The sequence below is a fragment of the Corythoichthys intestinalis genome, chromosome 1, assembly GCF_030265065.1.
Source record: "Corythoichthys intestinalis isolate RoL2023-P3 chromosome 1, ASM3026506v1, whole genome shotgun sequence".
In the NCBI taxonomy this organism is placed as follows: domain Eukaryota; kingdom Metazoa; phylum Chordata; class Actinopteri; order Syngnathiformes; family Syngnathidae; genus Corythoichthys; species Corythoichthys intestinalis.
Genome location: NC_080395.1, coordinates 54,455,526 through 54,474,118, shown reverse-complemented (window position 1 = coordinate 54,474,118; position 18,593 = coordinate 54,455,526). Strand labels below are relative to the sequence as shown.

Genomic DNA, 18,593 nt, shown 5'->3' with positions numbered 1-18,593 from the left:
ATCTGCTGAAAAGCTTTATGGAGATGAAGATTTCATTTTTCAGCATGACCTGGCACCTGCTCAGAGTGCCAAAACCACTGGTAAATGGTTTAGTGAACATGGCATTACTGAGCTCAATTGGCCTGCCAACTCTCCTGACCTGAACCCCATAGAGAATCTGTGGGATATTGTGAAGAAGTTTAGAGACACCAGACCCAACACTGTGGATGAGCTTAAGGACAATATCGAAGCATCCTGGGACTCCATAACACCTCAGCAGTGCCACAGGCTGATTGCCTCCATGCCACGCCGCATTGAAGCAGTCATTTCTGCAAGAGGATTCCCGACCAAGTTTTGAGTGCATAGCTGATATAATTAATTGAAGGTTGACTTTTTTGTACTGAAAAATACTTTTTTGTATAGGTCGGATGAAATATACTAATTTTTTTAGATGTGTGAGGGATTTACAGGTTTTATTGACTTTTTTTGCCAAAACCATCAATATTTTTAAAACAATAAAAGGCTTGAACTACTTCAGTTGTGTGTAATGAATCTAAAATATATGAAAGTCTAATGTTTATCAGCACATTACAGAAAATAATGAACTTTATCACATTATGCTAATTTTTTGAGAAATATAGCCTATAGTATACGTCGCACCTGAGTATAGTTCGCAGGCAGTATTGCATAAAATGCAGTATAAAATGCAGTATATATCTGCCTGGTGGTCAACATTGGCATGACTATGTATTTTAAGTGTCATTTTTTTCCTGTAACAGGACCAAAGACTCTTCGGAGAGAGATGGCTTGCATCCCGAGCACCTTGCTAAAAGGCCCTGCACCATCAGTCCCAGCCCCCGCTTCAGTCCCAGCACAGGGCTCCCTGCTCACCCACCTCCCAATGGCCTTCCCACACACCCTCCCAACGGCCTGCCGCACCCACAAAACCCTCAAATGGGACCTCAGCACTACCGTTTGGAGGACATGGCACTGGCACACCAATACAGAGATGCTTACAGACACAATGAACACAGAGACAGCCGAGACAGACACCGACAAACAGGTAGAACACTTATTGGGTGTTCATTCTTGACTGGATCACAGGGCACACTTTATGGTCAAATACTGAAGGGACATGAAAAGTGGGGTGTATGTTAGAAACAATGACCAGTTGTCAGTCCACTGTGTTAATCCTTGTGGCTGCGTAGCTATATAAAGCCTACAGCCTTACATACCCATGTGCTACAACTGCGGCAACTATATATGCCTTCATTCTGCTTAGCCCAAAAAGAGATGCATTCCCAGCCAAACCGACACCCAGATTAGTTACAAGTCTATTGTGATAACTGGAAATTACATGCCAATATGGAGGCATGGAATGGAATATTTTGATGGGTGTGTCTTCTTCCTGAGGCATAACTCATTCATTGTTCAATACTTTCAACCTGGAACTTTTGTATTAACCTGTTGCACAAACAGTTAGTTAGTTAGTTAGTTAGTTAGTTAGTTAGTTAGTTAGTTAGTTAGTTAGTTAGTTAGTTAGTTAGTTAGTTAGTTAGTTAGTTAGTTAGTTAGTTAGTTAGTTAGTTAATCTCTTCTCTAAGATCGTCCAGTTCCTGAGCATGTGCCTCAATGCATTTGTTCTTATAACATGTCTGGTTAAAGTTGATTTCCAGTGACTGGCCAGTGTACATAATGAACATTTTCATGTCTTTCTGTCACAGCAGTACATGGAGCCCGCCAAGAGGAAGTGATTGACCACCGTCTAACAGATCGAGAGTGGGCAGAAGAATGGAAGCACCTTGATAATGTAGGTATCCGCATGCTTGCCATCTTTAATGTGAAACACAATGAATTGTTGACATGCACAGAGTTTGACAACACTTATTTTCAGGAAAGGGACATCATTGCACACATACAGCAGACGCGCATACACTACACACACAATCATGCAAAGAAATAGGGCCCCAGATGGAGCTCGAGACCCAGCAGAGAGCAGCTCCAGCTGGGCCGAGCAGCTGAGACAAGAGCTGCAGTCATGGAGCGAACCGGCCAGGCCTGGACCCCTGCCAAATTAGAAACACTTGACTGAAATAAATATAGCGCACTGAGAGGGGAGGGATGGGTGGAGAGCGAGGAACAGCGGCAGGGACCCAGCAAGGCAACAACAAACAAGAAATTTCGATGTTGTTAATGTGAAACGGTGAAGGTCGAACATATTAGGAGCATTTAGTGGAGCAGATGCAGTGGCAACACTGGTACTGTGCATGAAAGTAACACTACAATGTGAGGAAAGAGAGAACTAAGAGAAAATCTGTTGAGTTGGCAGCAAATCGAGCAGAAGGGTGGAAGAAATCGGCTCAACCTTTTCATCTGCAGTCCAGCTGTTACATTATTATTGCAATGCTCTTACAGATTCAAATTTTCTATCCAGCACGTGGCCAGTAATGAGTGGAGCTCGTAATTTATTGTGTCAAGGTATTGAATGCTTATGCATTTCATCTGTCAGAACTTACAAATGGACATGTCTGTGCATTTTTAACAGAGAACATTATACATTTGACTCGGAGGACACTCTACATTTTTTTCCTTAATTGTCAAAGTTGTTATTTGGGCTGCTAGTAAATGATATCAGTTTTTAAGTTTTACTTTTTGTGAAGCCCTCATTGAGTACTTGACAAAATATTGACATGTCGCACACGTGGGGTTCAGTCATGTTCAATACTGATCATCCTGTTGTGGGTCACGGGGTGCAAGGCCTATACAAAGACGGAAAAGATCAAAACTTTTCAAACAGCATTGAAGATAAAAGATTGTTATGAAGCTCATCCTACCTAATGTATAGTGTTTCAAACAAACAAGCTTTTAAGGTGTTATTCATGAGAAAAGTTGATCTATATTTTCCCATTTTTGTTCTCATCAGCTCCTTAACTGTATCATGGACATGGTAGAGAAGACGCGCCGCTCTCTGACCGTGCTGCGACGCTGCCAGGAGGCGGATCGGGAGGAGATGAATCATTGGATACGGCGCTACAGCGACGTGGAAGAGATGAAAAAAGGTGGGAGCAACGGACAGCACTGCCTTCCTCCTCCTCTTCCTCCTACTCCTCATCACAACTCCGCCTCCAACACAGCTAGCAGCAGTGAGACACTGCCCAAAGGAGCTTCTTCCGCTGCTGAAAGGCAGACAGGCAGACAGACAGGTAGACAAACACACACAGGAGATATTTGGAAAAGAGCAATACTTAATATCAAGGTAGGGTCTGTTTGAAGATGTTTGCAAGGGACATTAAGCATAGACAGTATTACCTAGTGCATAGCATGAGGTAGTTTGTATTTCTGTTCATTATGATGATGCAACACGCACAGGGTTGACAAAAAATAGGGGGTTTAAATGATATACTGCTTCTTCCAAAGTTTCACTATATTGAAAATGTTCTTTTTAATTGTGAAAAAAAATACAATTTGAATCAAAAAATCAAAACTAATCAAAAAATTATGTTTTAAGTACAAATTGCAGGCTTTTGAAAAGTAGGTTAGTTTCTATGCACACACAATACTTAATTGGGCTTCCATTTGCCTGATATATTGCATGAATGTTCCGTGGCATGGAGGCGACCAACATGCAAGTCATCTCTATTGTTGGATTGCCTCTCATCCTACTCTCTATGGAGTTGTGGTCAGGGATGTTTGCTGGCCAATAAACCACAGTTACATCATGGTCATGAAATCAGCTTTTGATACCTTTGGCAGTCTGGGAAGGTGTCAACTCCTGCTGTAAAATAAAAATCGCTATCTTCATACAGCTTGTGAGCAGCTCTATGTTTTTCTGGCAGAGGGCTGCGTTAAATGTAGACTTCAGAAAACACACTGGACCCGCATGTACAGATGACATGTCCCCCCGAATCATTTCTAACTGTGGAATCATCATACTCAACTTTAACAACGTCAATTCTATGCCTTCTATTCATTCGCCAGACTATGTGACCTTTATTTCTGAACGAAATGTAAAATGTACCTCTATTCGAAAAGAGGATTTTGAGACTTGAGCCACACTGGCTGGTTATTTATCTGATTTTTATTTTTCTGAGTTATTTATCTGATTACAGTGTGACACAATGAGTTTTATCCTGTCATTTATTTGCCTTTTTTTTCCAAACACTTAATTTGTGAGTTTCAATCTTTTTTGGCCATAATAATCTGAAATACAATGATGATTTTGTGTTTTGACTTAAAATTACCGACAATATATCTGGACTTATGTTTTTTTTTTTGTTTTTTTTTAATGAAATTAAATTTTTTTTTAGATGCGCCTCTTTTTGCACAATGTGTACGCAGATAATAATTGGCTCTATATGTGTTTCAGAGATCCACAGAGACTTTCTACACAGACCTCCCTCGGGATACCTGCCAGAAGAAATTTGGAGAAAAGCTGGTAAGAGCCAAATTGCCACCTTCTTTGAATAATGTATGACTACACTGACCTTTCACTAAAAAGTCCTTGTACTCACATTCAAACAGACACAATCATACATTTCATATTGAAAAGTGACCACCTCACCCTTTTCCATAATAGAGTTTTACTTTGTCAAATAACGTCTGTGTACTGTACCCCTTTTTGGATGTACATCTGTGTACTGTACCCCTTTTTGGATGTGAACTGTCACAGGCCAATGTCACTTCCCTCACGTTTTTGAATTAATTACAGAAAGCATCATACCAAAACTGATAAAAGGTTGGACTGTAGTGCTTGGTGGAAACATGGCTCAAGGCAGAAATGACAGAGGCCTCACTGTCACAGGTCCACAAGGCCAGAGGGATGAAGGCCCGCTGAAAAATTCTGGCTAAATGCCCTCCATCTGTAACCGCTATGAAAGGCCACTGCAGTTAGGCTGCAGTGAAAATGCAGACAAGCCCGGGGCAGGCCACAGCAGCACAGAATAGTTTTAAAGTGATTGTATAGTCCAAAGAAACTCAAGATCAGAGACTTCCTTTGAAACTTCACAATCCTCAAGGCAATATGAATATTTCGTTAAATAACTAAATACAAATACAGAGTGGATAGCCATCAACTATCACCTCAAACTGATCAAGTATCGTACATACTTCAGTTTCCTGTACTACATGGTCAATAAAACACACTCCTGGAAGCATCTGGCTCTGACCATTTTTCAGGCTTATCAAAGGGAAATTATTTTGCAGTGATAATCTTTACATATAGCTCCTGTGGGGCAAGTATGCTGCTGTTGGCTAATTATTACGCTGCATTTTCACCAGCAGAAAAAGCTATTTTAACTGCAGTTGTTTTTCATACAGGTACTACAAGCATCCCGCTTTCCCCAGCACTAAAGCACCTCCAAAACAAGCAGGGTGAGTAACATACAGTATCACAATCACAGCATTTTACCATCAGTGTGTTTTTGTGTATAAATGCGTAGAGCCAGGTAGTCTCCCACACTCCCTTTTAATTAAAAGCAGACACGGACTGTTTTCTCTGATTGAGTTCAGCTTGAGAGACTGCTGTGATTTTGGGACCAAAAAGGATCTGGTCTGTGAAAAGACTTGGCAAAGCTCTGTGGAATTATAACGTTAATATTGCTGCCCGTGTGTTTTTCATTAAGTGCTAATTGCCCTAGCATCTGCTATGCACTCTCCTTGATAAGAATTAATTAAATTTGCAAACTTATCTTGGTGGTGCATGCATTAGGGTTGATAATTGAGCTTAAGATAATGCAGATAATGCTTGAGGGGAGAGAATAAAAAGGGGGAGAAGTGAAAGGAGATGAAAATAAGGGGAGGGATGAACTGGAGGATAAAGGTATTAGTGGTAGTCGTACAAAAACATGATTAAATATCTATCTATCTATCTATCTATCTATCTATTGATCTATTGATGAACCATGGGTAATGCTGGCAGAGACATTTTAATACATAAACAATATAATGTATTATAGCTCCGCGCATTATCTTACTTTTTTTTTTGCCCCATACTTCGCCCAACCACACCCCTTTTTCACCCACAAACCACACCCCTTTTTCCCCCACAAACTGTCACACACCTGGAGCCCCCAAGCGACGCCCCTGAGCATGGGTTCTATTCCCACTCAGTGAGAGTGTGAATGAGAGTTTTGAATAGTTTAACCGTCTGTATTTGCACTTAAATTGATTGTCGACCAGTTCAGGGTGTTGTGCTACTTTGGCCTGAAGTCCGTTTTGGATAGGTTTCAGCACTCTGTGAACCTAACCAAGATTAGCAGTGTTGAAAATGAATGAATGAATGAATGAATGGCCCAGAATGAAGCACTGTTAATGCTCTGATCCTAGTGTCACTCTTGTCCTGTGTGGAACTATCCTAAGTGTCTTTCATGGAGAAGTACAGTATACAGTCCATGCCAAAACCAAAATGAATACCGTAATTTCCCAAATATAACACGCACTTTTTTTCCCCCAAATCAACTTGTAAAATCATGGTGCGCATTATACACGGGTACGTGGATGGAGACAGAAATATATATATATGTGTGTGTGTACTGTATATATAAACCGATTTTAACATGGCCGAACACGGCCATGTTGTGTTGAAGAAACGTATGCGGTGATCCGTTGCCAACCATTACGGTACGTGACGTCACCATTTTGTTTCGGTAATACTTCACTCTGATCAACCGAATGATTTCGTCTGTGTTAAAGTCTGCTTTTTTCACTCTTCATAAAGCACATAATTTAGTTTCTTGAACTCATTTGAGTCAATGTTTATTGCAGCTCCGCAACTCGGACCATAACAAACGTAACACAACACAGACTTCCTGTGTCCGTCAACTATATTTGTCCCTCGGGAAACTCAAACCTAAATAACAATAGTTCTTATTGCTACTGTCGTGTCGACAGCGATGAGCTCTCTCGGATTTCCAACTTACGTTCTCACTTCATTTTACCGTATCAATCCATGGCGGAAACATTTATTCATCATGATGAAACGAGCAAGTTATACAGCAGTCTTTAAAAGAAAAGTCACATCTGTTTTGTTTTCTCCTGGATTCTGGTAAGTTCAAGAAGTTATCAGATCATACTATTGCCGTACATATTGTCAGTTTACGGTGATGTTTTGAATTACCAATGCTTGTGCTGTGTTTCACCAGACAGTAAAATGACATTTCTATATCTGTACACGAGCTCTGTTTTCTTGTATTCTTCTATTTATTGGTGCTAAAATTAGGGTGCACATTATACACGGGTACAATAATTTTCCCTAGATTTTACAAGTCAATTTGGGGTGCGCGTTATACACGGGTGCGCCTTATATTCGGGAAATTACGGTAATTCATTAAGTACCGTGTCTCATTTTGTGGTTCAGATATTGTAACAGTGTAAATTAAATAGCCTTATCATTGTTTTTCATTATATCCTGGAAAGGCACAACTCCCTTCAAAAAGAAAACACTATAGGAGCAGCGTAGTGAATATAAGCATTACCAACACACTGGAGCTTATTCAGGTTGCTTAGTGCCTGAGGATTTGTTACTGAACCATACAGATGACAGAAGGACAATCAGGCAGATAGGGAATCCCATGATGGCGACTGAACAGCCAAGCTGGTGACAAAACTTTGGAGGCATCTGCTGTTCTCCACTTTGAGTCCAGATTGTGTTGGAATTCAATACTGACTGTTGGGGTGTTTACTATTGCTGGCATGAATGTTCAAATCTTGGATGGCGTGCATCTGTTAGCCAAGATAGGACAAAAAAGCAGCTTAAAGAGCTTCAATAAATAATGCCGTGTCCTGTTTTCTCTTCCGTTTTGTTTTTAGAGGAAGCCGTGAATGAAGTGAAGCGACAGGCAATGTCGGAGCTGCAAAAGGCTGTGTCAGATGCTGAGAGGAAAGCCCATGAGATGATTTCAGCAGAACGCTCCAAAATGGAGAGGGCCCTGGCTGAGGCTAAGAGGCAAGCCTCCGAAGACGCTCTAACAGTCATCAACCAGCAGGAGGACTCCAGCGAAGTGAGTATCACAGACAACTCTACCTTCAACTTTGCCCCAATGTATTTTATTTTTTTTTCGAGTACAGTGGTACCTCTACATACGAAGTTATTTCGTTCCAGGACCTTGTTTGTAAGTCAAAATGGTAGTATGTTGAGCAGGATTTTACCTTAAAAATACATTATAATTCCATTAATCTGTTTCACAGCCCGAAAACCTACACTAAATTCTCAATAAATACTATTGTTACCAGTGTTGTTAATAACGGCGTTACAATATAACAGCGTTACTAACGGCGTTATTTTTTTCAGTAGTGGGTAATCTAATTAATTACTTTTCTCATCTTGGCAACGCCGTTACCGTTACTGAGGACGGAAAGGCATGCGTTACTATGCGTTACTATACTGGTCGAAAAGTCTGAGGGAGACGGACTCACCGAGACGACAGAGCAGAGCAGGAGTGGGGAGAGGCAAGAAAGTTGTGACGCCGAGCAGACGCGATGCTAGGTAGCTCCAATAATACATGTTGTAGCCGATAGCCTACAAACTACGCCCGCATGTTATTGTAGATATGGTAGACATGGTAGATATCACATGTACTGTATATAGATATACCTAGATGCAAAATGACAGACATGGCACTAAATGCGTTAGTAGACAGCCGCCATCTCTTTTTTAGGACGGCTCTGTTGTAGAGAACCTTCCTAGCGAACCTCAGTAACTTTTTATATAAAATACTTCTAAATCGGCAAAATCTTGACTTGAATCTATCTTTAAATGATGAAACAGTTTTAAAACTTTCATATGTCGAAAGTAGAGAGAAGGGAACTAATGCAATAATGGGAGCAATTCTAACAACTTTTAACAGTTGATCCAGGGTAAAGAGTAAATTAGGGTAAAGAATTGGGCTCGGGCCAATTGTACCAAAAACCTTCACAAAAAACTTCACATAGTGTGGCCATTGTTTTTTTTTGTTTTTTTTTTTCTGAGGAAAAAAAAAAAGTAATTATCACCAATTACTTTGCCAAGTAACTAATTACTCTTACATTGAGGTAATTGAGTTACTAACGCAATTACTTTTTGGGAGAAGTAATTTGTAACTATAATTAATTACTTTTTTTTCAGTAAGATTAACAACACTGATTGTTACTATTGTAAATATCAATTACAAAGAGCAAAACAAATAAATTATGGATGAAAATCGGAATAATAATATAATAATGGCAATAATAATAATAAAACCTGTAATAATGTAACAAACCGGGTTCTAATGTGGCGAATTATTTATGTAGTGTACCTGAACGCATCGCATGGCTGACTTGATAGAGTGAGCCTTTTTAGTTTCACTTTGTTTACTTGCTGCGGGGGACACTAGGCGTGATATTTTGCACAAGTTGATGGAATAAACGATTAGAAACCTGACGATGCTGGCGATTTCTTTTGCCAGTGTTACCACCAGTGTTGTTAATAACTGTTAGAATATAACGGCGTTATTTTTTTCAGTAGTGAGTAATCTAATTTATTAGTTTCTCATCTTGGCAACGCCGTTACCATTACTGAGGCGGGAAAGGCGTGCGTTGCTATGCGTTACCATGTTGGTTGAATGACGCGAGAAAAGTCTGAGAGAGATGGACTCACGGAGACTCGAGAGCAGAGCAGAAGTGGGGAGGAGGCAAGGGAGTTGTGATGCCGTTACAAACGCGATGCTAGGTGGCTCCAATAATGCCTGTCTGTAGCCGATAGCCTACAAGCTACGCCCACATGATGCTACTGTAGATATCACATATACATAGAACTAGATTCAAATGACATACACGGCGGCATTAACAACATGTATAAAGCACTAGATGCGTTAGTAAACAGCTGCCATCTTAAAGCAGTAGACTTCTCAGGAAGGCTCTGTTGTAGAGAACCTTGCTAGCGAACCTAAGTAACTTTTTATCTAAAATGCTCCTAAAACGGCAAAATCTTGACTTAAATCTATCTTTAAATGATGAAACAGTTTTAAAACTTACCCATGTTGAAAGTAGACTGAAGGGAACTAATGCAATAAAGGGAGCAATTTTAACAACTTTAACGGTTGATTCACAACATTAAATGACTTCCACACATAGCAAAGGTTACTATCTAGTTATCGCAATATCCGCAATACCCCTTTGTCTAGTCAAGTTTAGGGTAAATAATTGGGCTAGGGCCAATTGTCCCAAAAACCCTTTAAACTTCACATTGTGTGACCTTTTTTTTTTTTTTTTTTGAGAAGAAAAACATGAAAATTATCACCCCTTACTTTGCCAAGTAACTAATTACTCTTACATTTAGGTAACTAAGTTACTAACACAATTACTTTTTGGGAGAAGTAATTTGTAACCGTTATTAATTACTTTTTAAAGTAAGATTAACAACACTGGTTACCACAATAGCGATTGCCACCTTAACTTATAAAGACTGGTGAATGGAGGACACACTCATATTCTTCTATCATATCTATCTTCATGTCAGTGCTAACTGTAAGCATCACCTTTTTTCCTTTTTTTCATCACCTGCACTAACATTGTTAGAACCCATGTGTATTTCTCTCACAAGAAAATCTGCCATGCGTCCGTCTTGCGGGAAAGCAAAGAAACTGCAGTGCTGTCATAAATCGTCGTATTTTGAGCATGTCGTCGGATGTAGAAACAAATGTCAAGTCAAATTTTACGTTGGATCTCGAAAGATTGTAGTTATGAGCCTGTGATCTTTGGCATTGTATAATTTCATTACAAAACAGCTTTGATGTCACTGCTGTTTGACTGAGATGGTAAAGGGTTTAGGTTAGGAATTACAAAATGTAGAAAACGTACTTTCAGCTGTTAATGGAATGGTAAAATCAGTCAAACACATAAATACAAAAAGAAAACACTTGCAAGCAGCCTTTGTAGGTTAAAGGGACAGACACCACCTAGAGTTGAGTAGTATAAATTACTTTCATGTCAAAGACAGTGGCTCAAAAGATGTTAAGTAGATGAAAAGCAGGTTTCTTAGAAGGCACATAGACACAGAAAGACTCGAATACAGATGCATTGGATAATAAGTCCTAAAAAGGAGGGTTGGTGTAATCTAGGATACTTGCATTTGGCTGGCTCAAATAGTACAGGCCTTGATCAAATGTCTCCCCGCACAAAGGGTTACAATTTCTGAGAGATACTGGTATTTATTTACGATTTTATCCAATAATACACATAAGAAAAATTAAATTAAATGATATAGGTATCCTCTTCTCCTTTAAGAACTGACTTCATAACCTCAAAATCGGATTGGAGGCTATAGTTTGTAGTTTTCTCGAACACTGCACCAGCAGCTCACATATCATATTATCAGCTTTTGACTGCGGTTTCACAGCCATGTTCGTCTAACAGCTCTTGGCTAGTACCCCCACCGTGGTTCCATCATTGCTACAGAAGCAGTCCAGTTGTTTGTTTAATAATGGCAGACAAACCCAGATGGTCAGAACAGAGTGCCAGACTGAGGCCATTCCAGAGCAGATGACCACCACCTGCTTGTGACTCAAACCAGAGCAGACTCAAAATGGATCCACCATGTAAATAGATTTAGCATGAATGCCATAAATCAAGTTACAAACACACATATCACTGTGTCATGTCTTGGAGACAAAAAGAGACTTATTTTTATCAAACGTCTGTCTTCCCACTGTCTCGCCAGAGTTGCTGGAACTGCGGGAGGAAAGCCAGCGAAACGTGCAGCGGCTGCAACACCGCTCGCTATTGTGGCTCATTCTGCCAACACAAAGACTGGGAGAGGCACCACCATGTCTGTGGTCAAGGCCCGCAGGGGCTTCCAGGAGGCAGTAGTGTACCTCTTGGCACCCCCTCTTCATCCTCAGCATCCAGCGCACCTCCAGCCCATTCAGAGAGCACCCCTCCGGGTCCGTTGTCACTTGCTGGCCAGGGAGGCATTGCATCCGGGGCGGCCAGCGGAAGCGGAAGTATATCGGCCAGCCCCAAGGAGAGCAGTTCGAGTAGTGCCTCTCGCTCCACCACTCCAGCCACACCCGCCCTCCTTGATGCCACATCTCGCTGACGTCTGATCCTTGACCTTTAACTGTTCCCTGTTTTGACAGTGGCTACTATCCACACAAAACCAAACTGAGGAATCTTCATCCCACATTGACCCCTTTCCTTCTCCCGCGATTTAGCTCTTGTTCCTTCTTAGGTTCTGATAACGTACGCCTGTTTTTCACAACCATGAATACAAATATTCTGGCTTTGGGAATCAGTGTAGTGTAAACTGTTCAAAAGCACAATTATGGGTGACAGTAACATATAATGTTTGCTGACAGCCTTGAGAGTTGGCTAATGTATGCTCTTAAAGGCTGTGTTAAGACATAGGGGATGACAAGACCAATTAGCACTTCAATTTCCTAATAATTTAGCCCCAATGAGAGCACCCAGACCTGTTATGTGCACTAATGGTCCTGTTTCTTTACAGATTCCAAATGGTAGCAAGCTAAGGATAGTGATTTTTTTTCCCAAACAGGATGAGCTAAGGGGGAAAAACGGTGATGCCATTCCTCAGAAAAACAACTTAGTATTTATAATACATTTCTTTCTGGCTTTAAGGGGAAACGAAGAACAGTCCAAATATTCTAAATAAGAGAAAAAAAGATGATGATGCTGACGTGGATACCCACATAATAACATGAAACTTATGGAGTTTTAATTGCTAACTACCTTGCTAGCGAGCCAAGAAAAATCTACGCCGGACTCACCTCTCTAAACCATTGTGAATCCAAATGAATTCAAAGATGAAAAACAACATGATCCAAACCTTTGTATTACACTGCCAAAGTGAGAAAGCGATAAGGAGAAGCACTCGTAACCAAACGCAAAGCAACATCAACTCCTCGGCAAATAAGGCAGCCCTTGAGAGAAAGAGAGTGAGAGCCAGGCTGCTGTGGAGCCGCCTTCTGCACTGTGGACAGATTCTGCAATCCTTCAGTGATGGCCCAAACTAGTGAACTTATGGATAATGCTGTGAACGACTTGGTGAAATGGACCGAGCCCTCACCCCAATGGAATTTGTTTAAGAGTGGGCAACAAACGGAGGAATGGAAAAGCGACACAGACTCAATGGAGTTACAGTTACAAACACGTCACCGTAGCTACCAAAAACTTAAAAGCTTGTAGGAGCAATTGCATACAGTGAATACAGAGGCAACAATTGTAGTTATCTCCAACGGTGAGGTGATATTTACCTTTACATTCACACACCTTTCCCAAAGCACGATGAACAGAGCCGAGAGAAGGGCAGTGCAGACTCTCCTCTTTTTCTACCTCTCGACATCCCAAATCCCCGACACCCTGGCCTGACTACTTGACTCAAGTCTGCCAACCCCACCCAGCCTGCTTTGGACTTAACATCAAAGCAGGACAGCACGGGAACGGGATCAAACCTGCTTGTAGATATTGTTCCTTTTTGCATTTTTCAGTAGTCTGTTGTCGCTCATGTACACATGCCCCTTGTGTATATCCAGAAATTGACCTGGTTTTCTTTATTTTGTTTTTTTGGTTTGTTTTTTTACCTTTAATTTTGAGTCATGGGCTCCTAGCGAGGATGATTGTCTACTACAAGAAGCCCTGCATTGTACTCATTTTTTGATTTGTTGTATCTATATTGATGAGATGAAGCCCCTCTTGTAGAATATTTTGTATCGTTTGAATTGTAAGACAGTGAGAGGACGGAGGTGCAATATGAAGAGAATTCAGCTACTGAATGGAACCTCAGCAACTGCCCATAGGGTGTCATATAATATAGATACATATAAATATATTTAAAGTAACATCAGTAACTTAATGTGAATGTACATAGTAATTTAAAGAGGTCCAAAAATGTGTTTGCCAAATACCAGAAACCTTTAAAGTTTAATGTCCAGAAAATGATTTTCTCACAGTATGTTTCTTTTCCAATGTATCAATTGTTCTTTCTTTCTTTTTTCTCTTTCTTTCTTTCTTTCTTTCTTTCTTTCTTTCTTTCTTTCTTTCTTTCTTTCTTTCTTTCTTTCTTTCTTTCTTTCTTTCTTTTTCATTTTTCAGATACAGTACTTCAAATTCTTTTCTTAGGTGGAATAGATGTAAGGGAATACATTCTGACAGTTCAATTGTGCATGAACTGCATGACTTCCGGGAATTAGGCTTTAATGAACTAACTGAAGATACATCTATCACATTGTCTACAGATAATGATGATTCTTTAATCTTATGAATTATGGGCAAATATCTTTAGTGTAATACACTTCCTCGGCACCAGGTTTTGTTTTTCCCCTAGGAGGTGACGCGATTCATATGGTTCGTGCCTAATTTAGGGCTGTTTCTTGTTTCATTTAAATCCCGTGGAATGTTACTGCTCATTTAGAATAGTTCCTCTGTCACCATTTCTCTTTGCCTGTTAAAATATGTTTTTACTTCCAGCTGCAGTAAAGTTTCAAAGTAGAACTGAACAATTTGCCAGTACTCAGATAAAGTAAAGCCAACAAAAGATAATTCTACTCTCCTGTTTTTCAGATCTTGAATTAGATTTGACAATGCAGAAATTTGAGGGGTTCGGGTAATGGTTGTCAAGATCTTTTTTGCGCTAATAAGAATTTTTCCACGCAGCTTTTGAGCTTCCGCTTAGCTGATTGAATGCCCTAGGGTTTTACTTAGTGGAAAAGGGCCACATGGCAAAATTCGAGCAAATTTGGTCTCATGAACACTTCAAAACTCCTGACATATGGCTATAGTATATGATTACATTATTTAAAGATGATCTGGTGCTTAGGATGCAAATAAGCTGTAAGCTTCTCCTGCATCTATGTGTAGCATTTTTGTATTTGCGACAGAATGGCCTCCTTGATGTGGTGTTGATTTTTCAAACACCAGAGTACTCTTTTTACTTGCTACCTCCTGAGACCATACAGCTAAGCACCAGGAGAGCGTCACCTGGACTTTGAAAAGATGGCTGAGTGCAGACATGGACGCACACATACACACGGTCAATTGGTTACCTCTATGGGTATTGAAAGGCCTTGCCACTGTAATTGTGTCTATCAGGCGTCTCATTTGTGATCTATCAATGACACAACAACCAAACATATCACTGAACACAGCATTGACCATGACAAGCCATTTGTCATCCAAAACCAATAAAAGCGCAGACCAAAGTACTCCTGCATTGCCATAACTGGCTTTGACCTATTGTTGTGATGACAAACCAGATAGGATAAGGCTAGAGCTTCATACAGTTAACCAAAGTGTTTGAGATGCAAACAGTCAAATAACAGGAACCAGGAGTGAACCAGGTGAGTTTTAAATGTTCAGACTGAAGCATCTCCTTTGGAGAGCCAACTGTTTGTACATATTTCAACAGTTGAAAAGCCTTGCAGAGGAAATTCATAAATGGTGAGCATGTGTTTCAGTGTGAATAGAGTGCGGTTTTTATAAAATAATTTTCCTTTTTCCCACATCTCTGTACTTGAAAACCTCAAAGCTTTAATAAAGATCCCAGGCAGACGACTTATAGATGATTTACAGTATGTAGCAACAGTTTCTGTGTTAGCTCACTGTTTGTAAACATTATCAGCATTAAAACAGTATTATGGTGGCAACTCCTTTCAAACATTGTTGGTTGTGCACCGATGTCTGCATAGAAGCTCTCAATGAAACCAAACCGAACATACCACTTATAAATGACCAAAATACAACCAAAAGCTATTTGCTTCTATTGTACTTGAGTTTTTTTTCCCCCAAACATTAATAGAGAATTTAGGAGTTGGATGTGATGTTTGAATCTCAATTCACACAAAGTAAGCACACCTGAAAAGGAACTGTATTGTTGTCGTGACAATATGTTCATGTAATTATCTGGTACATTGTGACATCAAACAAATGAGATTTGTCATATCCTTTATTTGCAGTCTGTGAAATTAAATAGGCTCCGCTGTTGTGAATACCTTTCAAGGCTCTACTTTACACCAGTGATTTTTGAACTGTGGACCGCATATGGAAAAAGAGTATGTTAAAATTAAAGAAAAAATAGCAAGTTGTCATTCTATACCAGAAACCGTAACCAATGACATCTCAAGGCGCATATTTCTTGTGACACAGGCTGGCACAGCTCAACAACCCAACTTGAAGGCTAATATGGTAAAAGTCTGATACAGCACCTGTATACTCCCCCAAAAAGTAATGACTCAGAATGGTCCCATTTTTACCTTTACATGAACTGAAAAGGAGGGTGTTTGGAAGCATTCTATAATGTATTGTGCAATACACTATAACATTAAAAAAGTTAAATTAAAAAAAATCCGTAGGAAGGTTCACTGAAAATTTATGATTTGTTTTATTTCTTTTTCCAAGTTCCTATTGCCGTTTTTAGATGAAGTAAACTGTGTCAGAGGAATTAAAATCTGATTTTCTTTTCTTGCATGCTTTCCTCCCTGTTGCTAAAACCGCTCTTTAACTGTTCGCTCTGTTGGATGTGTGACGCTGTAAAACATTCTAATTCAGGTTATTGTCTGTGTTGAACAATGTAACTGTGTAATTAAAATATGAAATGAAAGACTCATGTTCTGTCTTTTTACACACCTGGAAAAAAACATAATAAATATATATATACAGTGGGGAGAACAAGTATTTGATACACTGCCAATGGGAAAACCCATATATACAGTATATATATATGGCGGAAAACACTCAGAGACTGAGACCCCCAATTTAGCCAACTTTCAAATTTGTCCAATATGCACGTGTGATACATCATTGGAAAGCATAAAATCTCAATTTTCTGGGGGAAGACAAATTTTGAAGATGGGGCATTTAAAAAAATTTTTTTTTTTTTTGAACAGCAAAACCCTATCTGGAGGCGAGAGCAGAATTACAGACGCCATGACTTTAACGAGATATTATCATGTACTTACCTTGTTTCGATCCAAAACCTCAATGTAGCATGTTTCACTGAGTGTCAAGACAAAGCTGTGAATGACCACAGCTGGATTTGGGGGGGGATTTTATGGGTGAAACATGGTAATATAACAAGGGTCACGATGCAGAAATCGCAGACATCAAGGAGTGGTCGAGATTTTCTTTTTCATATATTTAGCTTTTTAAATTTTTTTTCCCAATTTTTCTTTGCTTGGATCAATTATTTATCATCTAAGTTATCGGAAAAAATTCAACAAACAAATAAAATACAATTAAGCGATAGTTATGAGGTAAATATCTGTTACTTTTTTTTACAGACGCCATTTTTTTCATTGTGACGTAATTTGTTTAAAAGTTTAAAATATGTGAGTGAATAATTTTTTTAAGTCTTTTTTTTTTTTTTTTTTTTTTTTTTTTTTTACGAAATATTAGACACAATTAATGATTCTAAACTAAGAACAACAGACATTGTTAATAATAAATATAATTAATTACCTTCGTTTTATGGCTGGGTTGAAACAAAAGCCGTTGCGCGACGTCCGTAAACGGGGGTTTTCAGGGTAAAACGGGAAAATTAAAAATAGTTTGGGGGCTTAATGCGCCATGAATCCGCTATGGCAGCATATAGACATATTGTTCTATCAAACACATTTGTTTTGGCTTAAAATGCAGCAGTTTCTTTTAAAGAGGAGTGCAAGAGCAGAAAGTGCTTTGTCAATCTTGTCTCTGTTTTCCGCCATATATTTATTTTTTTCAGTCTTGTCTGTTTTCCGCCATATATACATACAGTATATATATATATTATTAAACTCTTTCCTCTCCCTCGGCCCCCAATGCTCCTGTGACTACGGGCAGCACTGTTGTTTTCACCTTCCAGGCTCTCTCCAGCTCTTCCTTGAGCCCTTGGTATTTCTGAAGTTTCTTATATTCATTTTTCCTGATATTGCCATCATTGGGGATGGCTACATCGATTATAACAGCTGTCCCCTGCTGCTTATCCACGATCACAACGTCCACAACCATCCTATCAGTCTGTATCTGGAAATCCCACAGGATCTTAGCCCTCTCATTTTTCACCATCTTGGGAGGTGTTCCCCATTGCAGTCTAGGGGTCTCCAGTCCATACTCTGCACGGATGTTTCTGTACACTATACAGGTTACTTGGTTATGGCATTCCATGTATTCTTTTCCTGCCAGTATCTTACACCCTGCTGTTATGTGACGGACTGTTTAAGGGGCCTCTTTGCACAGCCTGCACCTGGGATCCTGCCTGGTGTGGTATATCTGGGCCTCTATTGCTCTGGTGCTCAAGGCCTGCTCCTGTGCTGCCATGAAGAGCGCCTCTGTGCTGTCTTTCAGTCCAGGCCTCTCTAACCATTGGTAGGACTTGTTCAGATTTGCCACTTCAGTTATCTGTCGGTGGTACATCCCATGCAGAGGTTTTTCCTCCCATGATAGTTCCTCCAACTCCTCATTTTTCCCATTTCCGGTGTCTGCGAAATTCACTAAGTGCTTCATCTATTGGGGCCATCTTCGTGATGTGTTCGTGGAGCTTGGATGTCTTGTCATGGATAGTGGTCTTGATGCTCACTAACCCTCGGCCTCCCTCCTTTCGCTTAGCAATAGCCTCTGGATACTGGATTTCGTATGGGACCCTCCGTGCATGGTGAGCAGATTCCGTGTTT

General features: G+C 39.9%; 1 protein-coding gene across 17 annotated transcripts in view; it reads left to right on the top strand.

Moving 5' to 3' along the window:
- cbfa2t3 (CBFA2/RUNX1 partner transcriptional co-repressor 3) overlaps window positions 1-16,538 on the top strand; it is a 74,081-nt gene extending 57,543 nt beyond the window's left edge. For 8 of the 17 annotated variants that reach the window (XM_057838548.1, XM_057838532.1, XM_057838560.1 and 5 more), the window contains 7 exons: window positions 759-1,042; window positions 1,704-1,789; window positions 2,903-3,182; window positions 4,346-4,414; window positions 5,296-5,349; window positions 7,786-7,976; window positions 11,654-16,538. In XM_057838548.1, the coding sequence (XP_057694531.1) occupies window positions 759-1,042; window positions 1,704-1,789; window positions 2,903-3,182; window positions 4,346-4,414; window positions 5,296-5,349; window positions 7,786-7,976; window positions 11,654-12,031 (1,342 nt within the window). In that variant the 3' untranslated portion in view covers window positions 12,032-16,538. Of the gene's footprint in view, window positions 1-758; window positions 1,043-1,703; window positions 1,790-2,902; window positions 3,183-4,345; window positions 4,415-4,687; window positions 5,270-5,295; window positions 5,350-7,785; window positions 7,977-11,653 lie in introns of those variants that run through there. The other 9 variants (XM_057838552.1, XM_057838540.1, XM_057838666.1 and 6 more) reach the window with 7 other exon arrangements.
- Window positions 16,539-18,593: the final 2,055 nt, after the last annotated feature.